Source organism: Coptis chinensis, chromosome 2 (assembly GCF_015680905.1).
Source record: "Coptis chinensis isolate HL-2020 chromosome 2, ASM1568090v1, whole genome shotgun sequence".
NCBI lineage: Eukaryota > Viridiplantae > Streptophyta > Magnoliopsida > Ranunculales > Ranunculaceae > Coptis > Coptis chinensis.
In genome coordinates, this window is record NC_141457.1 from 71,044,105 (window position 1) to 71,072,080 (window position 27,976).

At 37.1% G+C, this 27,976-nt stretch overlaps 1 protein-coding gene and 1 long non-coding RNA gene across 46 annotated transcripts; one reads left to right on the top strand and one right to left on the bottom strand.

Moving 5' to 3' along the window:
- Positions 1-1,324: 1,324 nt before the first annotated feature.
- On the top strand, positions 1,325-5,002 carry LOC147517549 (uncharacterized). The gene is made up of 3 exons (XR_015213898.1): positions 1,325-1,587; positions 2,590-2,647; positions 3,647-5,002. It is a non-coding gene; the product is annotated as an uncharacterized LOC147517549 (long non-coding RNA).
- A 4,437-nt stretch (positions 5,003-9,439) lies between these two features.
- On the bottom strand, positions 9,440-22,107 carry LOC147517550 (uncharacterized). 45 transcript variants are annotated; one of them, XM_086589727.1, is made up of 10 exons: positions 21,858-22,105; positions 21,528-21,628; positions 21,249-21,408; positions 20,659-20,714; positions 17,231-17,319; positions 15,967-16,031; positions 12,572-12,638; positions 11,849-12,128; positions 10,904-11,042; positions 9,442-10,159 (listed from the first exon to the last, which is right to left on the bottom strand). In XM_086589727.1, the coding sequence occupies exons 3-8, from the start codon at positions 21,296-21,298 to the stop codon at positions 12,075-12,077; spliced, it is 381 nt and encodes a 126-aa protein (XP_086445853.1). In that variant the 5' UTR covers positions 21,299-21,408; positions 21,528-21,628; positions 21,858-22,105; the 3' UTR covers positions 9,442-10,159; positions 10,904-11,042; positions 11,849-12,074. The 45 variants fall into 45 exon arrangements, 34 of the variants coding, with proteins under 34 accessions (XP_086445866.1, XP_086445862.1, XP_086445843.1 ...); XM_086589726.1 differs by having other exon boundaries at positions 11,821-12,128; XM_086589725.1 differs by having other exon boundaries at positions 21,725-22,100.
- Between the last annotated feature and the right edge of the window lie 5,869 nt (positions 22,108-27,976).

A 27,976-nucleotide genomic window follows, 5' to 3' on the forward strand; every position in this document is an offset into this window, starting at 1 on the left:
CTGTAGCATTCTATTTGCCTCTTCCTTCTGTTGCCATATCTTTTCTCACAACTCTCCATTCGGAGATAAGATGGCCCACAATTTTGCAATGGTTAAAAAATTTGGGAGTTTTGCCCAGCTGCAGTTCTTGCCATAACTCATACCATGTTTCTTCGATCTCAACCAATATTTGGTCTGGAATATCATGTGCCAAATCAATGTCAACTAATACTTTGGCATAGTATCCATTATCTCTTTCTAAAGAGTTTTCATCAACTCTAATTGGGCATCCCAGAGTTCTACCCATTGCCATCAATATGTCAACTTCCCAGCACTCCAGAATGAGTCCTGGGAATCTTACCCAAACTAACGCCGTAGTTTGTCTGTGTGATTCTATACTGAAGTTTGGTGTCCATTTAGTGAATCTTAGTAGCTGGCCATCAATGAACCACGGCCCCCCCAACCATATTCTGTGTAGATCTTCCTCCTTGACAAAACGGAACATAATGTATCCCTTACCCAAAGGAGAGATCATAACCTCATTACCAAGATTCCATTTTTCTTTTATTTGCTTCCTAATGTCCTCCAGCTTAATTTTCTGCATATCTAACCTTGCTACCAAGGCATAGTTGCAGCCTTCAATACCGTTTCCTACTGATTTCATTAAGATTTTGATAACAGGGGTGTCACCTCGTTTTGTAGGAGTAGGAAGTGAAAAGATTTCCACAGATTGCTTCAGCCTCTGTTTGGCCTTATCTACATATGACGGCTTCGTCGTGGTGGCTACAGGAGCAAGAGTTCATTCCTTTGTGTTTGGTTGCCCAATAATTACCCTTAAACCCCTAGCTAGGGTGGGGTAAAAGGCTTGATTTCTGCCGTTACCTAAACCTATCGGAGTGTTGGTCATGAGAGCCATCTTGTTTTGGTTTCCTTTTTGAACTCAAAGAAAGAGGATTTTACCACACTACACCATAACAGGCATTTTGTAACATCCAGAATTTTACAACAGTAACGGATATTTCTGTTACAAGCTTACTAACGGTTGTATCTGTAACCTATTACTATATTTGTTACTAAATATCGGACAAAAAACTTAAATTATTTGCTAACAATTGTTTAGGGCCTTAAGTGACAATTACTTCCGTAACTAACACTAACAATGAAATATCGAAATATAAAAGATAATGGAATATCGTGTTTCAAACTTTCGATTCGATCCAAAAAAAAAAGTTCCAGCTCTCTTTCTCCTTCTCCTCACTTTGTTAGGGTTCTCGGAGAACTCAAAAGATGGAGACAAACCCGTAAGCCCGACCGTTCTCGCTCCTTTCTCTCTCTCTCTCTCTCTCAACTCAACTCAATACAAAATTTATTTTTCGTAATATCTACGGTTTCTTTTCACTTCAAATTGTTCAACTTCGTTTGGTTGCAATCGCTGTGGATGCTGATGGCTCTCCTGTTACAGTTTCTTGGAGTGGTGATGCACGGAGAAATATCATTGTGTGGATGGATCATAGAGCTGCAAAGCAAGCTGAACGAATTAATTCTAGTAACTCACCTGTACTGCAATATTGTGGTGGTGCTTTATCCCTTGAGATGCAACCTCCAAAGGTACAATGTTCATGTCGTTTAACCGTTCAGTACCTAGCTGTCTCTGTTTGTATCTTTCATCCTTTTGTATGCTGTCCATTATGGTTATAGCTATTCAAAATTGTAAATCAAGGATATCTGTGTTTGAAAAATTTATGTTTGCTTGTACCTGTGTTTACTCTGGTTTAAGGAATTATATGCATTTTATGCTTGGAATTTAGTGATTTAAAAGATAATGGTTGATGGAAAATTCCTGCCCTTGCTTTGCTTTCTCGATTGGCTAGAGTTGTCTTTCTAGGTATGTTCTTACTCCGTGTTTTCCATGGGAACTTATACAGTTTTAATTATGGGTTCTTGTAGTCACCCATTTAAAGAAAGGGTACATGGGATAACTGAGATACTGACTTGGGTTGCTTTGCTTTTAGCTATTTCTCTCAGAGTTGTCATTCTGATTAACCAGTACTTTGGTTATAGCCTGTATTGATAATTTAATTTCACCCATTGTAGATTTATCTTCTACTTTTTTCCCTCCTTAATTTCCTTGTGCCTTAGATGAATGGAGGAAATAGTGAGTTGTTTACAACAGGAGTTGTTATTGTGTTCTAAAAGAATGTTTCTTCATGTTTTACTGATTGAGGTTGTAGTATAAATGAGGACTATTTATTTGATTCTTCTAGGGATAATCGTTGTCGACTTGTTAAATTGTGGAGGTTAAGAGTGCATTTAAAGAGTTGCTTCTATTGTTAGTAAACCGTTGTGTGCCTGTGTATCAATTCTAGTTTTCCTTCATTTTGTTTTTCTTGTAGTTTTATTGGAAACCCAATTAGTTGTGATGGCCTGATGGGGACATTTATATTGGTAGATTAAAATTCAGTTAGCTAGTTAAGGTGTCTTCCGATTTCTGATTGAAGGACAAGTATATTTCATTGTTCGTAGTCATTTTACAGTTTCTTATATATTGTTGTCTTTGTTCAAATACACAATTTATGAACCAATTTTGAGAGAATCATTGTGATCCTGCAGGTATTGTAAAAATATCATGAGAAGACTATCCAAGTTTTTTGGGGTTCTCGGCTGCCAGGTGTGTGTCTATTTCTATATGGATTTGCTAGGGTTGTTGCCCTTTTTTTTATATGGTTGGCAAATTAAGAAAAGTTCTTACTTCTTCGGAAACTTATGTTACCAGGGGATGGGATACCTATGGGTAAATCTTATATACAGTAAGTGGAGATCTTTAATCTTAGTCACTGAGCATTCTCCTTCACTTATATATTTGAAAAGGCTAACCTTAACAAGTGAAATGACCTAAGCCGAAGTTTGCCTCTCTTGCAACTTAGTTTTGACTTAAGTTATTACTGTTATATTTAGGTTTATCATTGTGGATATATGCTGTTTATTCCTTCATTTGTGTCGTGCTTGCTATATTTAAGTTCACCATGGAGTAAACTTAAATAAATAATGAATAATATTTTCTAAAGCAACTATCTTATATGCTTGTGAGCTTCTGGATGAATCTAAACATAGGGGCAAGTGGGCAACAACTGGTTGTTAGATTTGGACACAAGAATAGGTATTGTTAGTATCTTTTACTAATTTCATATGTCACTGATATGACACTTGGTTCCTCTTTCATTAATTAAGGATAAATTATAGGGAAGGGCACCGTGGAGTAAACTTAAATAAATAATGAATAATATTTTCTAAAGCAACTATCTTATATGTTTGTGAGCTTCTGGATGAATCTAAACAACTGGTTGTTAGAGTTGGACACAAGAATAGGTCTTGTTAGCATCTTTTACCAATTTCAGATGTCACTGATATGACACTTGGTTCCCCTTTCATTAATTAAGGATAAATTATAGGGAAGGGGCAATTGGATACGTTTAGTCCTTTTTATATAAAAGGCTTTTAGTACTTATATCTAATACATGTTGCTCTTTTCCTTTTACCAGCAGATCTTACCACACTTCTCGTTGGCCTTACTATATATTGTTAGTTTTTGGTTTCATGTGTTCCACTTTGTTTCGACTTAGTTGCATTTTTACATTGACCGTGTTTGAATGTTCTCTCTTTTGGATAGGTTTTGAAGAAATTTGATAAAGTAGTGACAAGAAAATAGTTTCTGCCCATCTTTGTCAAATCATAGAGATTTATATCTTATGTTCTGTTAAGGTAAATTTCTTCCCTTCATTTTTTCGTTTGTCTATATTAATAACCAATTGTGTCTGTATTTCATAATTTATAGATATTAGAATGTGAGCTTTACCTAATGTAAAGTCCATGATAGAACCATTAGGGATTATTTTTTTTTTCTTTTACATCGATGTTTTGTCACCTTTAGTTGGACTAGCGTGTAATTCTTAGCATTCTAACCATTTTCTTGAAATTTTTGTGCTTAACAACATGGTTTTGTAGTAGAGTTTAGATGTAGCATGTTGTTTAGAGGTGGGCATGTATCTTGTATGGTGAGATTACAAATATAATGGGAAGATAACTTTAAGTGAGTAGTCAGCTTTATGATATTGCTACCATTCTTAGCAAGGTATTGCTACCATTACTTAATTTGGTTGCAAGGTTTAGTTTCAAGTTTCCTTGAGTGGCCAGAAAAGGAAAAAAGCATGAAGAAGGAAGGGATAAGATGCTCTCTCCTAACGAGTTTAACTAATTTGGGAAAGAAAAAAGACATTTGATCACAAAAGTAGTTTAAGTTACGTTACAATTGGTCGCCAAGAATTCGCTCATCAATAGCACCAGTTGGCTTGTATTTGACTCTAAAAACCTATTTTGCTCCAACAGGATTCATGAAAGGATCATATGATACAAGAATCCAAGTGTTGATATTCTGAAAATCACTAAACTCCTCAGCCATAGCATTTCTCTAGTTTGGGTTTTTGATGACTTGGGTATAACAAGTTGGAGTTGAGATAGTATGTAGTGAGAGTGGTGTTCATCACATAATGACTGAGAGGGTATTTTGTAGTTGGTTTGATAATATTATTTTTGGCTCGTGTTTGCATGGTGTGAGCAGCGGATTGAACTAATAAATTGTTGTTTGAATGGCTTGAGTTGGAGTTTGAAGTTAATGCATTTGACGCAGAGGAGGAGGGGTTTAATGAAGATTGGGGACTGTTATTAAGAATAGGTTGGTCTGAAATTTGAGGAATAATAGGTTGTAATACTTCAACGGGAATAGAATGTGTAGTAGAAACCATGGGTGCAGGAAGAGTGGTGACATGTTGAAAAATACGAACAACAACAGGGACTGAAGTAGAAGAATTTGGAACTGTAGAAGGACTTGAAGAAGTGTGACAGGGAAAATTATTTTCATGAAAGACTACATGTCTGAGATGTATACTTTGCCAATTTTAAGATCAAGACACCTATATCTCTTATGGTTCTGGTTATATCCAATGAAAATACAATGCATACTTCTGTTTTGGAGTTTATTTGAAATTTATGGTTTAATCCATGGATAACAAGAGCAGCCAAAAAATTTGAGAAAACTGTAATCAGGTTTTTGGTTAAAGAGTTTTTCAAAAGGAGAAGAATTTGAAAGAACTTTAGAGGGAAATCTGTTAATGAGAAAGATTGAAGTGTAAAAGACTTCAACCCAATACACAAAAGGGACATTGCTTTGTGCAAAAAGTGTTCTGCTTAGATCAAGGATGTGTCTATGTTTTCTTTCAACAATGGAGTTTTGCTCTGGAGTATGAGGGTAGGAAAACTGGTGAAAAATGTCTTTAGATTTCAAGAAATTTATAAAGACATGACTAATGAATTCACCCCCTGCATCAGTTCTCACTATTTTGATGGTGGTGCTTAACATGTTTTCAACCAAAGAAGTAAAAACCAGAAAAGCATTATAAAATTGAGATTTAGATGTAAGAGGGCAAATCCAAGTATACTTGGTATAGTCATCAACAAGACTGACATAGTACCTATATCCAGAAATGGAATAGCAAGGTGCAGGACCACGTAACTACCCTAATAACCTTGACTTACAGTGACTGAGTCAATATTTAAACTAAGGCATTAAGCATTACAGAGTTAATACTCGATCGATCTATTAAACTTAACTATCCAAGTTTCTGTGTTCTGCAATGATATTGATGTCTGCGGTTTGCCGAGATTTTAAAATGGTTATAGTGCAAAATTGCAAATAGACCCATGCAATTTTAACATATATATGGACATGGTATATAATACTTAAAAGACAGAAATATCCACAATACCAAATATAGTAGAGCATTCCCAATACAAGCAACAACTTGTTACCTCTACATAGGCACCACATAGGACTATTTTCCCTCATAGTTACCTTTTTGGTGAGAAGTTATTAGGGGTCGCCCAATACAAATGTGACTTTAAAATTTAGACAGAATGTTTTATTCCGACTGAATGTCAAAAAAAAAAAAAAAAATCGAAAAAACACACAAGACGGAATAAAAGGTTCCGTTCGAATATCACAAGTCGACAACTATCTTAGTAGCAAGTGCCAGGGCCAGCTCTGAGGGCAGGCCAACTAGGCAGCCGCCTAGGGCCCCCAACTAGAACTTAATAGGCTAATACCCAATGGACTACAACCAAAAGTGTTACCCTCATTGTAACTTAGTGAAAAACTACCCTCAGCTCATTGTAACTTAGTGAAAAACTACCCTCATTGTCACTATTGCATTGGGCCATTGTTTTTGGCTCATAAGGGTGACAAGTTGCTATTTCCCCTCAAAGTTGCTTGTATTGGGAATGCTCTTACTAAAAAGAAAATTGGTTGCGAAGAATAACAACCAATTGTCCATAAGGGAGCTATGAATTGGAGTAGAGGTGTTACTTTTAGTTTTAGTGTAAATTTACAGATTTCACTCTAAAACATATTGAAATCAATTGGGTGGAAATTACCATATCCCCTATATACACCCAATATCAACAAATGAGAGGTTTTATTCTATGGACAAACGAGACAATAGTGAGTTATTGGTCAAAGTTTTTTACCAAGCATGTAACAAGTACATACTAGTAGCATTTTTTCTGGTTGGAATCGAGGGTGAGCCATGGCGTACTCTGGACCCCCTGGCTCCACCACTGTTGATAGGCCTCACGATATAGAAGAGAAGTTTCATCAACCTCTAGCACAAAAAAATAATTTTTTTTTTAAAACTAATAGAAAAACAAATTTATCAAATGAATACTTTTTCACACTATCATCCATCCGTCAACGGAGCAAACCTTTTAGGGGTGTAAGAATTTGTTATTTATCTTCTGATCCCTCTCACAATAAAAAAAAATGAGATTGATATATATATATCTGCCGAAATTTAAAAATGATTACAATGCAAATAGACCCGTGATATTTTATCATATATCGACATGGTTTCAAAGAGACAAAATTTCAAGACCGAATAATTATTTTTCTCGTGTTATAATAATTGTTTTTTTTTCAAAAATTATTTTTCTCACATAAGGAGAAAGGATGTATAGAAGGGTGATTATAGGTTAACTTGGATTTTTTACACTTTTGAACTCCATTTCTCTAAATGATTTAAGTGGGTTAAAATTTTCGATTTTTTTCCTTTTAAATTGGAGATTATGGATAACAATGTATTTTTTTTCTCAACTATGCTCCTATACTAAATTAATTTCATTTATGAAACTAATGAAACTCTATGGAGATCAAAACTAAAGAAGCCATAGCATACAACATCCATAGCACACAACATGTATAAATATATATATATATATAAAATACTCTATTAAAATATGAGTCCTATTAGTGACAGACCCCATATTGTGTTGGGCAGATCCCAAAAAACAATTATTACAAGTGTGTCATTGGTCCCAAAAAAAAAAATTATTACAAGTGTGTCATTGGTCCCAAAAAGTTGAATTCCAAAACCCCAAACTTAAACGACCCAGTTAGGTTGTTCATTGTGCAAAACTTAACGATATGGCCACATCGTTTGGACTAAGTTCAAATGATTGGCCACTTACCGTTTGGGACTTAGTCAACGATGTGCCCATTACCACCAAGAAGAGGCCAAAAACGAGGAACTTTATATTTTTTCTAAGTTCAAATCCCAAACGGTGTGGCCATATCGTCGTTGGGGACTTAGTCCAAACGGTGTGGCCACATCACTTGGACTAAGTTCCAAACGACTTAGCCACACCGTTTGGGACTTAGTCCAAACAGTGTGGCCATATCGTTGGAGATTTAGTCCAAACGGTGTGGCCATACCGTTTGAGATTTGAGCTTTGAAAAAAATATAAAGTTATGTTTCTTGGCCTCTTTACCGGTGTGGGCACATCGTTTGGACTAAGTCCCAAACGGTGTGGCCAAGTCGTTTGGAACTTAGTCCAAACGGTGTGGCCATATCGTTGGAGACTTAGTCCAAACGGTGTGGCCATATCGTTGGGTTTCCACAATGAACGGTCTAACCGGATTGTTTAAGCTTGGGATTTTCGAATTCAACTTTTTGGGACCAATGACAGACTTGTAATAATTGTTTTTTTTTAACTTTTTGAAACCAATTACACACTTGTAATAATTGTTTTTTTTTTTTGGGTCTGCCCAACACAATATGGGATCCGTCAATAACAAATATCTAAAATATTAGTAGTAAATTAAAGCTGTTTATGTATAGTCAAAAAGTTTAGGTAAAAAATGGAAAGAATTTTGGAGGGAAAAAAGGGAAGTTGTTATAACTAGCTAATTTAGTAAGGAAACCTTGATTTATTTGGTTTCAACTAGAGTTAGCCAAGCTGTAACATGGTAGTGGTTAAAAGCAAGGGAATCAAATTAGGAGCTAGACTTTTTGGTCCTTTGCGCCACAGAGCGAATTGAATTTTTTCTCAGATGGTTGTGTATTACTCTAAAACCCTCTTGCTATCGCATTTCCTAAAATGAGTAGAATTTTTTTTCCGATAGTAGAAAATGGAAACTAAACGTGTTCACATATAAAAGTTTCAAAAATGGAAAATAAATTTATTACCGAGAAAAGGAAAAGGTAAACTAAATGGAATTTCGGTATCAAACTTAAACGGTAAAAATTAACAATCCCTGGGAAATAAATACAACAAGACTGGCAACTTTTAGGAAAATGAATATCGCAACCACGGAGAACGAAGTTATTAAGGACCGCAATTTAAATATGTTCACTGTGTATCTTGGTTATAAAGGTTACTAGACGATTTACAACCTTCAATCGGGGATTACATTTCTAGTGGTTTGGTGCTCACTAGTATTCCGTTCTTCAGTCCACTACAATTTATCTTGTTCTTTGCCTTGCTCTTGCTCGAGGATGGCCTATCTGAAGTGGTATAAATGTTGCAGCCACCAGATTCCACTGATCCCACAAACGAAATCAATTGTGTGGGCCAATGTTTTGAAAACCGAACCGGTGATCGAACCGATTTTTTGTTAAAATGGTTCAACCAGGTTCAACCATGGTTCAACTCGGTCGGACCGATTGATGTTTATTTAACAAATTTTTTAATAATTATAATAATAAAATGAATAAATATATGTTTTAATTCAATATTAATTGATATTATATATCAAAATAAATTTATTATACAAGAAATACATAGTAGTATGTTGGTTTGGAGTTTGGATTATCTTGTTTAGGTGTTAGGTTCAACTCCCCACATTATCAATTTTTCAAAAAAAAAAAAAAAAATTATATAAGGGTGATCCGGTTTAGAGCTGACCGGTTCAACCGGTTCGCCGGTTCAACCACGGTTTAAGCTTAGACCGAGGGTCTAACCATAAATTCAAGTTTTAACTGAACCGAACCGAAAATTTACCGGTTCCGGTCGGACCCCGATTCAACCACCGGTCCGGTCCGGTTTTCTAAACACTGGTGTGGGCTACCACGGATTCAAACGACATTTTTTTTTCCCGCTAAAAGAATAAAAGATGGTTGCATTCACAGCGAAAAAAAACAGTAGAGTACAAAGTTGTAGTGTTGCAATTTACAAGTGTTTTTTTGAGACATTGCTTTGCATTTATGAGTATGTCAACCTATTTACATCAGTTTAAGAATCTTTAGTAAGGTCTTTCCTTTCCACAATTCCACTCTTTGTAAGAAGTCTGGTTTATTTGTTGCTCCACCATTTTGGCATTCCAAGCACACTCATCAGCTGCTATATGTGCTTCTCACCATGAAGCTAAAATGTTGATCCATTGAGCTTTGGTCCTGAGTCCTGACATTGTCAGTTTGGCCTAGCAGAATTTGGCCTTCAAATGCACTGCATTGGAGCTGCTATATGTGCTTCTCACCGTGAAGCTAAAATGTTGTTCCATTGAGCTTTGGTCCTGACTTTGTCAGTTTGTCCTAGCAGAATTTGGCCTTCGAATGCACTGCTTTGGACTCAAAATATTTTACTGCTGCCGTAGAGTCTGAGATGACCCTTATATTCAGCTGCTTTCATTATACCATGAATAATAGCAAGTATTTCTGCCACATAATTGGTGTCCCACCAATGCCTCCAATGTAGACTCCTCCAGTGCTACATCAGTTGTGGCTAAGCACAACTTCCCAACCTGCAATAATTCCAGGATTACCACCAGGTGAACCATCTGATTTTATTTTGATAACTCCTGGTGGAGGAGGATCCCAGTGGACGAAGGTACATAAGTTGATTGAAAACCACAGTAGCAAAATCAGATGAAGATAACGATCCTCATTTGCTCAAACAAACGTAGTCGAAGAACCAAACCAAGCAAATAAAGCCTGAAGTCCCATCACTGCAGGCTCTGAGACTTTGCATAAAAACTATCAAACAATTGTTTATTAGAAATTATAGTTGATTGAACACTACAGACTTATTGGACGATTATTGTTTTTATTTGTGCTGTGCAGTGACAAAAATGCTGCAGAACATGATATTTGCTGAAACTTCCCAATTATCCCTATATTGAGGTAGTTAATATCAAGCATAGTTTCTTAAGCCAACTCGTGAAATCTCAGCACACATTGATATGCTAACACCACAAAGGCGATAGTAGGCTTTTCCACATATCACACGCCCACATTAAAGTTCGCAAATCTCTCAGATATTACAATATATTAACGAGGCAACGACATACAATTCACCCAAGGGACAAAAAATACAAATGGAAATGCATAAAGAAACCAACTCTTTTGCATGCAATCAATTAATTTAATTTCTTCATCTCTTCTACTCTCACCTCTCTTATCTAGACTCATGAAGTCGTCCTTATAGCATATTATTCGATCAAAACACTAAGATGATAAATAATAATTTTAAGGATAATAAGTCAGAACTATCACAGAAAAATGAACCTAGTAGCAGACAAAGCTGCTAAGAGTTTGGAGCAAACCTGGATAGCAATGACATGATAGTTGTACTAGGAAAACATACATGGGCGAACTGATGGGAGATACCCTATCTAACCTCTTATAGGTTTACTGACAGGTAGCATCTTGTGTGGAGTCCTGATATGTTACTGTGGAATGCACCTGTAAGCATTACCCAATAGGTGAGTTTTATGTAAGTAGCTAACAATGTATATCCTTCTTTACTAATAAATATAAAATTTGCTGCTGACTTGGCAAAAAAAAAGTCAGAACTATCACAAGAACCATCACCAATCATCAGTATAAGACATATCTTTGATACTGAATATACTTGACTATTTGATAGCAAATGATGGGAAAATTATAAATTGGAGTTTCTCTCAATATAGCCAAGTGATACACCTCACTGCGTTCCTTAGTAGCAAAACATGCACCCTGACAAAACTTTTACAATATAATTAAAACAAACTCAACAGTGCAAATTTAGTAGTGGACTTCTCTACCACTATAGTTAACTGTAAATTCAACTTGAAAGTTTTAAATTAGTAATAATTTAATAAAATAATTTGTGTATCCACTATCCATTAGTTATAGAGGTTCAACGATCAAACAAAAGCAACTGGCCTGGTTATGCAGAACAACACTAAATTGAGCAATGAGAACTGTCAATTAAGAGAGTACAGAGAGTGGAAGAGCGTTACACAATTAAGAGATACATCTAAATGCAATGTCGCAGCCTCATTTATTTTATTTTTTCTGAATGAGCAAAATATATTATTGGAAAAAACATAGTTACAAGGGTTTAGTACTAGGCTGCCATGAGACTTTCTAGACTCGTACAAATCTAAAATAGGTAGCTCCTGGTGTCTCCCATTTGGTTATCCATGGGGGGCCAATAAATTAAACACTGAGAAGGAAGTCTTATAGCATGCCTTATTACCTGATCTGCAGAGAAGTTGGCTACTCACCATGCACTTCAAATGAAACAATGCCCCAGTTCCTTCATACACTTCTCCCACCTTGGTTTCACACTCCAAGGGAGTTGAGATGACCCAAATACTGTGACAGCCACCACTTAGTCAGACTAGATCCACAACCTCTTCCAACCTTTCTGAATTGGATGCTCAATGCTTTCTAAAATAGCCATGCACTCTGCCCAGTAACTAGTATTGATACCAACAAACCTGCAAGTGACTAGCAGAATCTGACATGTGTCGTCTCTACATACTGCTCCATATCCTGCTCTACCTGGATTAATCAGCATGCATGCATGCATCATACACAATGATGTAGCCAGTTTTTTTTTGAATGATACACAATAATGATACACATGCATGCATGATGTAGCCAGTTACATAACCACCAATCCATCATTAAAACTCCATGGATGCTGCAATTAGTATCATTATTTAGAGGGGGAAAAAAATACGATAAATAAGAAGAAGATATCTTCCAAGTTCTATTTCAATTCATAAGTAGGAAGAAGATAGCTCCAATAAATTCATAAAAAGAATTTGATGAAAAACATAAATAAAAGAAAGCGGCTTATAAATATGTAATGCATTTCAGCCCCACTTAGAATCCTTTAGCTAACTAATGTACAAATACAAAATCAAAACCAAAAAAAAAGTAAGTGAACAATCTACAAATTATTTCAAAAGCAAAAAAAGAGTTTGGGATTGAATACGTACCCTTTTCAAGGGAAGTTGCAAAGATACGTTAATCAGGTAAAACTTCTGCTGACCCGAAGAACACCAACTGCACTAAAGATTCCCCCAAAAAGAATCATAAATCAAGGACTAGAAAAGGGGGTTTAGACAATTCATGTCATTGAAGCACGTTAAAACTAAATAATGCATCTATAATTCTAGTAATCTTCTCTACATGTCAAACTTTTGCTGTGTTAGGCAGCCACACAGCCAGTTGTTTCAACTTTCAAGTCCCATCTGCACTTTCATTAACCGCTAGAGACAACCACATAGTGTTACCACCAGTACACAGACTTATAAACTTCAAAATTGTTGTTAGGATATGCTTTGCTGAAGCTTATGTCCCAGAAACCAAAGTAAAGGCTATGGCAATATCACTTCTCTTATCCATTATATTTGTCTCTTCATAGGTGTTCCATTTTGGGTTCCTCGCATGACACGCCCCTACCGCTAAATAAGCAAGCGAACACCCATTAGAACCAACCAAAGGTACCTCAGGATTATCTATGTTGTCAGGGTCACAAAGATAGGTTTATCAACAAACACTGCCTCCCTTTCACGTTGCCTCAGGACACCTTTGACCGCCTTGGTGTCACGGACACGCTTGGATGTAGTGCGTACCGTGCGGCACTTGGGCATAACTTGTCCCAAACAAGCATGTTATTTGAGTGAGTAGTGCAAGCTAGTGGTGTTTGAGTAAATAGTAATCAGATCACAATTGTACAAAGTGAGTGGAAGCGGTTCATAAGAAGGCAACAGTTCATAAGAAGGCATCAAATAACTTTCATTCAAGTAATCAACAGTACAATTGTGGCAAGCGAAGGCAACAATACAATTCCTACAACCAAGATTGTTGCCTTCGCTAACCACAATTGTATTGTTGATTACTCGAATGAAAGTTATTTGATGCCTTCTTATGAACTGTTGCCATCTTATGAACTGTTTATTTATTGCTTCCGCTCACTACGTACAATTGTGATCTAATTACTGTTTACTCAAACACCACTAACTCGCACTGCTCACTCAAATAACATGCTTGTTTGGGACAAATTACGTCCAAGCGCCGCACGGTACGCACTACATCCAAGCGTGTCCGTGATAGTTAGTATCAAAGCCAAATTTGGCTCCCTTGATATTTGTCAATCATGGCGAAAGGAAAAGAACTGTTGTCCCTGAGATCGACAAAATGGATCTTGACCTAAACACCATGCAAGCAAACAAAGAACGCCTCCAGGCATTGGGTTAAGGCACATGGCTGCCATTGCCAAACTTCCATATGGTATTAGCGGATTGGAAGAACAAGTTTGCAGCATGATGGATGATCATGAAGAAGTAAGAGGGACGGTTACCTCCCTCCAGCAACAAGTGGAGGATCTCACCTCCAAGTTGAACCTAGTTATGAAAGGTATTGGTTCACATGACCACGCATCATCAAGGGTCAGGGTGACAGTTTGGATGAATACAAGCTTGTTTTTCAGATATAAAAGAGTTGATCGCTTGAAATGTTTGAGTCAAGTATTGAGCCAATAGGTGGCAGATATGGATGAACCAAGATGGAACACCTGTACAATAAAAGAATTGTTCTCTCGATGAGGATGTCGAGAATTAAGTGGGGTAGAATGTGACAGGGTCGCAAAAGTGAACTTATATATGCCAAATGGAAGGTCCAAACCTATCCACACATCACAGGCCAAGAAAAGTCAACAAAAGTCAACTCATGGTCAAACCATGAGTTGGGTGCTCCCAATTACCATTCCATCTTTTAGTACGTTTCGATATAGATGGTCAAATGTCTAATTCCGAGCACCAAGCTAGGAGTTATGCCTGGGATAAGTTTACACCTGGATCTATGTTCCCTTTTGGTTCTAGTGGAAAATCTTTATTCACTATATTAAGGAGGTATGAGTTCCCATCACTCCTCATAGTCTCCAGACTATCAGCTAGGAACTTCCTTGGTGCAATACCAGGGCTAGTTCATGACGACACTGAAGGGTGTGTCATGGATTCTTGACGACTCTAGGACGGGTCTAGAGACATCGCATTGGAGCATGCATACGTGGTACCATTGGGAAAAGAGGTTGCCAAATACCACGTCCTAGCGTTTTGCGCTACACTTAGTTGATTGATTGTGGGAACATCTAAATACTCGTCCCAATGGTGTATTCAACTATCCAGTCTCAAAGATATGGACAGGTGTGCTTAGTCTCCTCTCGGACATATCCGAGGATCCAACTGTGGGAAAACGGAGTAACCCTCAGTCTTGACTATCCGTGAGCTACTCGAGTATCGAATGTTTATCAGGCTTTGTGCATAATCGAGGTGCACGATCATGTATACTGCACGGACCCCTCTCAGCACATGTCCGTGACACATGGCCACTTTGGGCATGAGGTGCAGCCACTAAGTTTGATTATGTCAATTGCTTACAAATTGCCACAGTGAATATAAATATTCTATTTACACACTATACTCCTAATAATAAGAACGAATACAAATTTATTGGAATAGTTTTACTGTTGCAAAGATTTTAAAGAAAACAATCAACAACCTAGAAGATTTTAGAGAAAATAATGTTGCATCATGAATCTATCATTAAAAAGTTCAAAATTAGCACCTCAAGTACATTTACAGGTGAATTGACATAACTGAATTTCACAAACATGAATCTGCTCAATCTTATCCAATAAAAATGACATTGTTAAGATTCGTATGTAGATATATATAGAAAGGCAGTATGCCATTTCTATACTTTAGAGTACTTTAACACCATTACTAATCGATCTATTTATAAGGTGGATGCAATTTCATTACTTTACACAGCTTTAGCAGTTTAACAACAATACTTCTCTTTTTACGTTGCTCCTTACACATTAAAACCTCGGCATAGTAAATGTAGCTAGGGATTCTCTTATTTAATTTACTGTCTGTTTCACCTTAAAGTCTATCTTTGTGGGTTTTATATAAGCAAGTTCAAACTTATAATAACTTGTTCATCCACCAATTCTCCTCCAATAATAATGGTCAATGACATTACCAGAATAATTGAATAAAGCGTCACAAGCAATGAAGCAAGTATTTTTTTTTTTAATCCACACTAGCATACTGGCATGTAGATAACAATCGTGATTTACTAGAAATAGAGCTAAGGAGCCTCAGAGCCATGACGTCCCAACGTACTAAAATAAACAAACCAAGCAAATGAGACTTAATCTCAGAGTCCCACCATCTGAGACTCCGAGACTGCATAAATATATGACATGGAACAGTTTTTTTAATATAACTAGTTAATCAAATGAACCGTACAGACTACAGACTCAAGTCTGAAATATCTAATCAAGGTATAAGAAAAAGTAGCAAAACAGAACAAAGGACCTCACAGTTTGAATCTGCAATTGTGCCAAAGGACCTCACTTCTTCGCAGTAGAAGTTCACCAACTGTAATCTGCATTCAAGATTGAGAGAGAGTATAATGCTTAGCGTAGCTGTGTTGATGGAGAGATAGGTGAGAGAGAGAGAACAGAACTGTAACTATCTAAAGCTAAATTGTTATAAGAGTAGTGTCCAATTTTAGATTTTTTCTTGTTTATAGATTCTATTGATCTGTTTTTTCATTAGTGGTAAGTCTTTATCCTTTTTAACAGCAATCAGCTATCATACTCACATATTGTTGTTATTGGTGCTGTGCAATGAGAAAAATGCTGCAAAATGTTCCAAACATGATAGCTGCAGAAAACTCAGAAATTGACATCTATATATCGATCGAGGTAGCAATACGAAGCATAGTTTTTAGATGCCAACAGGCCGTGAAATCTCATCATACAACAATGTGCTATCACTACAAAGCCGAAAGTACGCATTTCCAATAGATTGCCACTACAAAGTATGCATTTTTCTAAGATTTGAGCAGATAATACAACATATTACAGCATTTTGTATGTACTACGATTATTAAGAACACACAGTTTAAACAATTGATTTCTTCATGCACCTTCTATTCTCACAGACTCCCTTTTCAAAAGTGTTGTTTAGCATACTATTTGATAAAAACACTAAGATGATAAATTGCTTCACAACTTTAGTATTTGTCTTGAACTCCCTTGGGCGAATCTTGTCTTTTCGGCTCCTCTCTCCCAAATTCCCCCATTTTTCCTATCAATTTCATCCCACCATTCTGTTTGACTGGAAGTCAGATCCTCTCACAATTTTTCTACCTTCCACTTTTCACCATCCTTCCCACTGCAACCCCACCTCTCTCTCTCTCTCACTGCCACAAATCATAATCCACAATGACCCGGAATCCGTTCATGCATTTTTTTTCAATTAAAATGTTTTGATCACAAACACAAAACTTACAAAAGAGAAGAAACATTATCTAAATTCCAACGTTTTTTCTCTTAGATATAGGACTCCTCTAGCATCCTCATCTATTATCCTTACAAGTTCTATAGGAAATTCATGGGGGTGTAGTATTAATTCCTCATCTACAGATATTCTAGATAAGAGATCAGCCGCCCTATTCGTCTCCCTAAAAACATGCTTAACATTCCACCCTAAAAATTGTCCTAATAGAGTCTGAATATCAATAATACAATCCCTTACTATTATAGGGCAATAAGACGCAGTAGAATAAATGTAACTTACAGCGATACTAGAATCAGTATCGACATTGATGAATCGGACACCATTAGATAAAGCAAGCTCCAATCCACGCCGAATTGCCCAAAACTCCACTGCATAGACATCCATATCAGGGCATATATTAGCAAAAGCTGCTATAAGGGATTCACCAATTGAATTTCTAATTATCCCTCCAATTTTAGAACCATTCTTAGAAACAGAACCATCAGTGTTTAAAGTAGAATAACGGGCTAATGGTTTAGCCCATCTGTAGTAACGGTTTATGTAATAGGGACCACTATTAGAGCATGTAGGTGGAGGAGGTGGTGAAGGTAATATTGGTAGTGGACGCTGGTTGTTAGGGAAATATAGGAGAGGAGGTGGTGGTGGTCGGTAGGGAAGTGGAAGTGGAAGTGGAGGAGGTGGTGGTGGTCCCTATGGAGAAAAACTAAAACTAAATGGAACTGGTCTTAGGAAACAACCTTCCATGATTAACAAACCGTGTTTTGTTGATAGAAGGAAAGTACCCAAAAAATCACTGAAGGTAAAAAGGAAAGTTTGCTTTGTTTATAGATGGAATCGAAGTAAACTTGTGTGACTTGAGACATTTGCCTTCGCTCTTTATATAAAAGGTTATCCTGTTTTAGAAAGAGTTTCGGAATCGGTAATCATAATATCTTTAGGACTCAGATTACGCGTTGTTTCTAATTCGTTGGGTTTTCAAGAAAAAATGTGGACACATAATGCTGCCATCAAAATGAAAGAACAAATTCATCTTAGGAAGTGCGCGTACTAGGATGAGAGATCTTTTAGGGAGCGTTGAACGTTGAACGTTGGAGCTTGGATGGTCATAGGGGATTTCAACATAGTTACTAAACTCTCAGAAAGAAGAGGTGGTAGATTTCCTTGTAAAATCGTCATGAATGAGTTTGTCGAATTTATAAATGCCAATGCTTTGCTGGACTTGACAACTGTTGGAATGAGATTCTCTTGGACTAGCAGAAGAAGCGGCGATAAGAGAATGATTCAAAAGATTGACAGAGTTCTTGTTAATCAGAATTGGCTCAACTCGCCGGGAGTTTGGAAGAGTAGAATTAATAAAAGGAAATTTTCAGGTCATTCTCCTGTCGTTGGGAGTTTGGGAGTTTAAAGCAGTTTGGTGCATAAGCCATAAAGAAAGTCGTGGAACAGAGTTGGTAAGAGCCATTGTACAATGTGCCTATTCAGAAAGTTGATGAAAATACTGAAAAGATTAAAAGCGGCTCTGAAACATTGGAGTTGGGAGGTCTTTGGCAAGCTAAAAGCGAACATGAAGCTGTTAGCAGTGGAGCTGGAACAGGTTCAACTGGACTTGGAGGAGGATCCTTTTAACAGAGTCATGCACCAACAAGACTCTTTAAAAGAGCAACAGTTAACAGAAATGAAAGAGATTGAGATGGAGGGTGGAAATAGAAATCAAGGGTGAAAGACGCATTTGAGGGGGTAAGAAATACTGCTTATTTCCATGCTCTTACTAAGAACCAGACGGCTCAAAGCCCAGATTGTGGAATGCAATGATGAAGTTGAGCTTTTGAAACAACAAGAAGATATCAAATCATTCATTTTCTCAGCATATGAAACCAAGTACCAGCACCATGAGGTACACTTGAATTCTGAGCTTATGAGTTTGATCCCCCAGCTGGTGAGGGATGAGGAGAATATTGTGCTTACAGCTGTTCCGACTCATCAGGAGGTCGAGGATGCAGTGTTCAGCATGGAGGCCAACAGCTCCCCTGGACCTGACGGATTCCAGGGTATATTCTATCTTACTTTTTGGAGCATAATAGGACAAGATGTGAGTAATGCTATTGTTTCTGTTTTCAAAGACAACAAGCTGCCTAAGGGAATGAACTCAGGTTTTCTTGTTCTTATTCCTAAGGTCACTAATGCTATAAGGGTGAACCAATATAGGCCTAGGGATCCCATAGGCCTATATCTCTTAGTAATTTTCTTTTCAAAATTATTACTAAGATTTTGTCCATGAGAATAAAGCATGTTGCAGATAGATTGATCAGTAATGAACAGCTGGCATTCATACAAGGCAGAACTGGGCTCACTGGTATAAGCTTAAGGTTAGCATCAGAAATAATGAATGAGCTGGACAGAGAAGAGGGGGCAATTTAGTGTTCAAGCTGGATGTAGCTCAAGTTTGGTTTCAACAATTAATGGTGCTCATGGATGCGAACTATTCTTAGTAGTGCAAAGATGTCAGTTATGATCAATGGAGGACTGAGCGGATTTTTTGTTGTTGGTAGGGGTTTATGTCAAGGAGATCCTCTTTCTCCAATTTTATTTGATCTAGCTGAAGATGTTTTGAGTAGAGGAATGAATTTTTTGTTCAACAGTGGAGCAGTAAAACATATGGCATTGGAAATCAGGTGCACAGGACCTTCTCATCTGCTTTTTGCCAATGACATCTTCGTATTTGCAAACGGGCATATCAGAGGACTAAGGACGTTGTGGGACAAGCTCTATATGTACCAGCAGGCAGCAGGACAATTGTTCAATACTTCCACGAGCAAGTTGTTCTTAGGAAACATGGATAACCAAAAGGAAGCAGCCCCTGGTGGATCTAGGATTGCCACTCAAGGGGGGTTGTTATTACTAACACACTACTAATATTTTTTTTTGGGTGAATTATACACTATTATAACTACTATTTTTTTTCCGTCGGAACCCCCACTCTGGATCCAAGGTTTCGCAGATAGAATCAAAGCCAAAGCTGCGGGGTGGACTGCTAGATTGCTGTCATTTCACGGAAGGGTGGTTCATGCTTAATTAATTCTAAGCAGTATACCAGTTCATGATATGTCTGTGTACAAGTGCCCAAAATGCTGTATGAAAAAATCCGAGCAGTTATTAGGAACTTTGTATGGTTCGGCGATCCTGAGAAAAAGAAGGGGCGTGACGTTGGAAGTGGGAAAATGTGTCCAAGCCTATCGAAGAAGGAGGCGTAGGCCTAAGAAGACTAAGTGAGATCAATTAATCTCTACTTATGAAACTTGCTTGGCATCTCATTACTCAAAAGAATGACTGGGGTGCTTTTATGTTGATTTTTTTTACCATGAAGGATGGTTGAGTTCTCACAAATCATTTTCGGACTGGCCTGGGATAAAGTGGGCACTTTCTGAACTCAAGCCTCATTTTGGATGGGTGGTTGGACAAGGTAAAGATATTGACCTATGGAAGGAGTCTTGGGCTGGTAAAGCTGTGTATGATTGTGTAACGCCCCCAAACCCACTATATCCTAGCTGACTAGCCCAAGATATAATGAGTCGAAGGACCCAGTTATTTAACTGTCTCGACAAATGCCAGAGCAGTTAAGCAACCGGTTTACAAAATGAAACCATTACAATAAGTCAAATATGGGTGATAACTATCAAATAAATAAAACAAAGAGTTCAAGCTCTAACCCAATAAAGTCTCAACTCGTCTCTCCGCGTGATCAAGGATCAAACACCTGCAAAATCTGTAAGGGCGTAAAAACCACGCGCCCAGCAAGTAATATCCACAAACTAGTCTTTTCAAATCTAAATAAAATATACCAAGCATATCAACTAAAACCAAGCCAACACCCACTTAGTTCCAAATACTAACCAGTAGAAATATTTATCAACTATATAAGATATATATACGATGTGGAAAACAAGTGAACTCAACAAGTGCAACGTATGCAAATGATCCCAAACACTTATACATAGTATATAGCTCAAAACTCAGAAAGTGCCTCATCGTCATCAAATAATAATTTATGCATCAAAACAAGTCAGGATAAAGAACTAAAAGCACAACAACACAAATAAAACCAATTTCAGTTTAATCATATGAGTTCAACATACCATAAACAAACTCAGCAGGAAAAGGAATTACACGCACTTTAATTATAGTAATCCACGCTTCCAATCTCAATTTAAAATGCACAGTAAAAGTGTCGACATCCAAGTCGAAACTAGACTTGGTCATAATTTATTTAAACGAAAGAAAAGCTTGTAGATATACTTGCCTTCTCGCCGATATAACGTAAACTTCTTGGTACTCGGTATTGGATTTCATCGACCCATCTGTGATGATTGGTTCTTCCTCCAACTTTAGCTAATAGCTCCAAATCAGCAATTTACACATTGAATTGAGTAAGAACGCGTCACAATTAAGCATCCAACAACCTGGTCACAAATTGCCAATTTCATCTCTTTATTTTATCACCAGAAGGTGGCAGAATTTCACTCAAAAAGAACTGAAATTCATAAGCAATCCTAGTAAAATTACCCACTGATCCATATACCTTTATAAAGCTCTTTGAATCTATTTTCCAACGGTCCAAACGGCGACTAAAACCAATCACTATGTGGAAAGATACAACTGTTTTGGTGAAAGGTGCCAAATCTGCTCCAAAACCGATTTTCTTATCATTTCTTTTTCTTGAGTGATAATATATCATATATATTAGAATCACACGATCATGAATTCAGGGTATTTCACCTTCCCATCATCTTCTCCATGATCTCTAATTTATGGCTGGATTTCCCCCAATAGATTCATTCGAAAGGGAGCAAGAAAGCTTATACGTCTCAATATGTGATGAAGAAAGAGTGTAAGCTTTTCCAGTACTAACCTTGATTGTAAATCTGATCTTCCCCCACCACCTCACTATGCACATATATTCCCCAAAGAGAGTTACGAGATGAATCCAGGGGATTCAATCTTCAAACTTATCGGGTTGTAACAGTCGGTTCATGGGTCAAACTAAAACCGTGGGTTGTTCACTAATACCAAACTCTTATTTAATGGGCCTGTTTTAACTATTCAAAGCCCACTCGAAGTTTAATACCAAACCCAAAAATATGGGGTTTTACATATTGCTTGCCATAAAGGAGCTGAGAAGGATTGTAGCAGACATCATCTAAAATAACAATTGGGATATTCCCGAACATATAAAGTCTAGCTCGTCTACACGGTTTATAAAGTAGTAGAGATAATTTGACATTTATAAGTTATAGACACACTACATGCACGTTACTTATACAAATTAGTAACTAAATAGAATTTGCATTACTGGGTTGATCTTTCACTGTACTAGCTTTGTTATTTCACCATCACAATGTTAGTGCGGATGGTTATATAGACATTGTATCGGGCACCTTAAACAAATCGATTATGGAAGGTTTCGTGGACCCAACGCCAAATCAATCATTGCATAAGAAGGTTATTTCTTTGTAGAATAGCCTTGTGAAGAGCTGTTAAAAATTTGCTCTTATATCACGTGTCAGGATATGGAAGGTCGAAGCCAACTCCAAACAAAATGAGAATATAATGTGGCAAACAAAGAAGAAGAGTATGTGTTCGATCTTTGATGGTGTAAACAACGTTTGAATCGATAAGGCAATTCCTTTTTTGGCTTCTCTTAATGTTTCATTGGCCAACCACTACAAATCAACGTCGAGTTTGGAGATGTTGAATCCTCAGCGGCAGATAGTTTGTTTATTACTGTGTTGTTTCGCATTCCACTTATCTACTACACAACATTTTGATATATACTTACATGGTTTTTTTTTGTAGGGCAAGACTAGAAAGGCCACTATAATTGGAGTATAGTGAGGGACATCCTCAACTATATCAAAGACAAGATTACAACGCCTGACAAAGGTCATAAAAATATACAACCTATAAAACATGAGAGGGGAGAATTACTTAGAATCCAGAAATGATAGTGTCCCAGTGAAAGACCAAATCCTGGAATATGATGCAGGCCAGTATACATAAATTTACCTTGGACTTGGCATCCTACCTCAGCCCAACTCCTTTAGGGAGGAGAGGAAAATGTGGACGCATAATGATAAGGAACGCCATATATGAGGCCATCAGAATGAAAGAACAAATTCATCTTAGGAAGTGTGCGTACTAGGATGAGAGATCTTTTAGGGAGCGTTGAACTTTTTTTGCCGAGTTAGGGTGAACACTGATTACTAGTGGTGAATGAAGCTTTCTGATTAGCTTATGTGCGCCTATGGATTTCCATCAGGTTATCTTTTGCACTACCTATTAAATGTCATTTTACGTGTTTGATCTGAAATTGTTAGGTCACTACATTATCATTCTGATTTTGCAAGCATATATGGATTATTTTGATGTCCTCGCTACTAGTTTAGGAAACAAACTGTAAAAGATGTGTCCCCATTTAACAGCGCACCAGCGAGCTCCAATCCTCGCTACTAGTTTAGGAAACACACAACTTTCTTTTCGACTTTTCATCAATTCCATCTTGTGAGTTGTTCTAGATATCTTGTTCATCCCAAAGGTGTCCCTCCAAAGTAATATTGTTTCTTTGATTGAATAGTTGACATTGAATAGTTGACATCAACTTAAAACTGGGGGTAACCATTGGTTGACATTGAATAGTTGGAATATCTATCCAACTGCCGTAGAACATGGTTGTTTCTCCAGTGAAATGCCAACAATTGGGGGCGACTGCAATACGTTTAACGCTCAAAAGTTTCTCCATCTCATTAGTATTGAGTGTTTTCATACCATTGGTGTTGCCTGAACTAAGCAGTGAACAAAAACAACGATCAATTTCATGGTCGAACAAACAGTCTTAGGCATTCATGCCAAGCAAACAACCTTTGGTTGCTTTCTTTTCACAATCTTCACCTCTGTCTATAACTTCCACTGTCGCATCCTTTTTGAACCAGTTTTTGTTATTATTCTTCACCACAAGGAACTAGTTCCATCCGGCAAAGAGGGGGCGGTGTATGTGCCACCATATTTGCACCCTTATAAACAACCATCGTTGGGTACCATTATAGTGTCACTCACTACTAGGCACGATGCCCAAGATTATGGCATGCCAGTGCCGCCCAAAATTATGGCGTGCCTGCGCTGTCCAAAATTATGGCATGCCAGTCCTGCCTAAAATTATGGCGTGCCGGCCCTGCCCAAAATTATGGCGTGCCTGCCCTGTCCAAAATTATGGCGTGCCGGCCCTACCCAAAATTATGGCGTGCCTGCCCTGCCCAAAATTATGGCGCCATAAGCTAGATATAGCAGGTTTAGATTTAGAAAATATATTTGTCAAGATATGCTTCCATATTAAGACTTTACATAATTACATAAGATTTTCTAGCAATTAAGGAAATGATATTTCTCATTATTATCCTATAAATACCCCATTCCTTTGAAACAAAGAACTACGTTCATTTAAGAAACTTGATTCCAGAGAACGATTTGGATACATAGGCAGCCATTGAAGGTACAATCTCAACAATTCTACAACCATCTCCCTAACAAGATCGTTAGTGTGTTCGGGTGAGTTCTTACCCAAACAGCTAGGTCATTGGCAATTGACTATAAGATTGAATATCTTGGTCTTTTTGTTTGATGTATCTGTTAGGAATATACAACTTAATTGTACTTACTCTTTACCAATTACCAAACTATATAAACCTTTTGTCATGTAAGTGTCTTGTACTTCTTAATTAAATCCTAGCCTAGTATAGATACATTATATCCTTAAGACAGATTTTCCCCCTCACGGTGCTTGAAGGTTGATGGGAAACTATCTCCCAAGATAGAATGGATTTCCTTCTATAGAAAGCTAGCACTTCAATTCTATAGAATCAGCGAACACAATATAGTATTTGACTAAGAACAGAGGGAGAAGAGAAAGATCAGAACTTTGTGTGATCTGGTGTGTCTTTCTCTCCAAATTCATCCACTATTTATAGGTTAGTGGTGTCTCTTTGAAACAACAGAGTGATTCTAGGGAAAAAGTAAGCAACTCTTTGAAAAGTCACATGTTTCGAAAAGACACACCATTTTGGTATAAAGCACTGTTTCGAACCAGTGCCTATTTCGAAAGGTCATACCTTTTCGGCATGATGCACTATTTCGAACCAGTGCACATTTTGAAAGGTTGCACCTTTACGGCATAATGCACTATTTCGAACAAGTGCATCCTTTTGAAAATGTTTTTCTCACTTTACGTACTGTTTCAAGAAAAACCCATTTCATCTCAAGTGGGGTAACTTGGGAGACAAATTACTCATTCATATCACAAATCTATTTTTCTAACAATCCCCCACATGAATGAAAATTTGGTTTATTCTATCATAAACATTGGATTTCTGTTCTTTTACAAATGAAAAGATATCGCATCAGGTCAAGTAGCATGGGAGGCCTTGAACTTGCCTTAGTGAAAGACGGTCGGATTTAATTGGATGATCAATAAACCTCAATTAATGTCCTTGAACTGTCAGCCGTTTGTATAAACCTAGACAATCATCTTCACGCAGTACCTTTTCGAATACTGTTGGTTCTCACGTTTGTGTTCATTTTGGCCTTGAACACTTCTTGGTTTCAGAGACTGCTTTTGAGACATTTGCCTTAAAATTCTTATAGAAGCGACCCCACTTCACACTCACATAGGTGATTTCTATAAAGAGTATCCTGCAATACTCCACTTGGATAACATAACTTTCCAAGATATAGTAAATCATTAAAAGCTTGACTTATCCTGATTCTCGCGACAGATATGCACTGTCTTATATAGGAACGGGTTAGAGTATAATATTACTCTCCAGTGTTAACTGAGTCGCAAACATAATTCAGTTGGCCCATTGAACCTAGATCTTGGGATCTCCAGTCAACTAGGTTGGTTTTTCCATTATGAGGACTCTTGGTTGATTATCTCAAAGGCTTTAAGCCCATTCCCGTTGATAATCTTTCCACTTGCTCTCTTGTTAAACATTTTGTAAGCGGATCCGCAATGTTATCTTTTGACCTTACATAGTCGATTGAGATAACTCCATTTGAGAGCAATTATCTAACGGTGTTATGTCTATGATGTATGTGTCGAGATTTTCCGTTATACATGCTACTATGTGCTCTACCAATAACAGATTGGCTGTCACAGTATATACACACTGCTGGCACAGGTTTAGTCCAGTTTGGAATATCCTCTAAGAAATTTTGAAACCACTCTCCTTCTTCTCCAGCCTTGTCCAATGCAATGAATTCTGATTCCATAGTGGACCTCGCTATGCACGTTTGTTTTGAGGATTTCCAAGAAATAGCTGCACCTCCAAGTGTAAAGACATATCCACTTGTGGACTTTGAGTCTTTAGTGTTAGATATCCAATTAGCATCACAGTACCCTTCTGGAACGGCTGGATATCTTGTATAGTTAATTCCTAGAATAACATCAGCGACACCTAAATCTTTTATGTCAAATTTACTAAACAACATTTGTTTGGTAGATTTTATGACATCAATGTTACTACCCAAAATTAGCATATCGTCTACATAGAGACAAACAATGACACATCCATTTTGAGTGCTTTTGACATAGACACACTTGTCACACTCATTTATTTTGAAACCGTTTGACAACATTGCATTGTCAAATTTCTCATGTCATTGCTTAGGTGCTTGCTTTAATCCATATAAGGATTTAACAAGCTTGCAAACTTTCCTTTCTTGTCCAGGAGCAATAAACCCTTCGGGTTGTTCCATGTATATTTCTTCATCTAACTCACCATTCAAGAATGTCGTCTTTACATTCATTTGATGTATCTCAAATCTATGTATTGATGCTATTACTATTAGCATCCTTATGGAAGTTATCCTTGTAACTAGAGAATAAGTGTCAAAATAATTCAATCCTTCCTTTTGTCTAAAGCCCTTAACCACAAGTCTAACTTTATACTTGTCGATTGATCCATCAGTCTTAAATTTCTTTGTGAATATCCACTTATATCCCAAAGTCTTGGAACCTGGTGGTAAATCCACCAATTCCCATGTATGATTTTGCATTATGGATTCAATCTCGCTATTTATTGCTTCTTTCCAATAAGTAGCTTCTGGAGATGACATTGCCTCCTTGAACGTTTGAGGATTATTTTCCAACAAGTATGTTAGAAAATCAGGTTCAAAAGACGTTGACGTCCTTAACCTTTTGCTACGTCTAGGTTCCTCCTCAATTTCACTTTGTGTAGGATGGTTATTAGTTGTAGCGTCTAAAGTTCTCTTTGTTGAACTTGGCTCTATAGATATGTTATACGGAAACGTATTTTCAAAGAATGAAGCATTCCTTGACTCAATAATCGTATTAACATGTATATCTTGAATCTCTGATTTATGAAGGAGAAAACAATATGCACTACTATTGTTTGCATATCAAATGAATACACAATCAATAGTCTTGGGTCCTATCTTCACCTTCTTAAGTTTAGGGACTTCCACTTTAGCAAGATACCCCCACACTTTTAAGAATTCGTAGGAAGTCTGATGACCTTTCCATAATTTGTATGGTGTTTTAAGCGTCTTCTTGTTAGGAATCTTGTTGAGAATGTAATTGGTAGAAAGCAAAGCTTCCCCCCACAAATTCTGTGGTAAACCAAAACTTAACAACATAGCATTCATCATCTCTTTTAGAGTTCGGTTTTTGCGTTCTGCAATACCATTTGATTGAGGTGAATAAGGAGCTATAGTTTGATGAATGATTCCATGTTCAGAATAGAAACCTTCAAAAGGTGATTCATATTCACCTCCTCTATCACTCCTTATTGCCTTAATCTTTTTGCTTAGTTGATTTTCAACTTCATTTTTATAGTGTTTGAATACTTCAATTGCCTCATCTTTACTTCTCAACAAGTAAACATAACTATATCTAGTGCTATCATCAATAAAAGTAATGAAATAGTTTTTACCACCTCTAGTTTGCATGTACTTAAGATC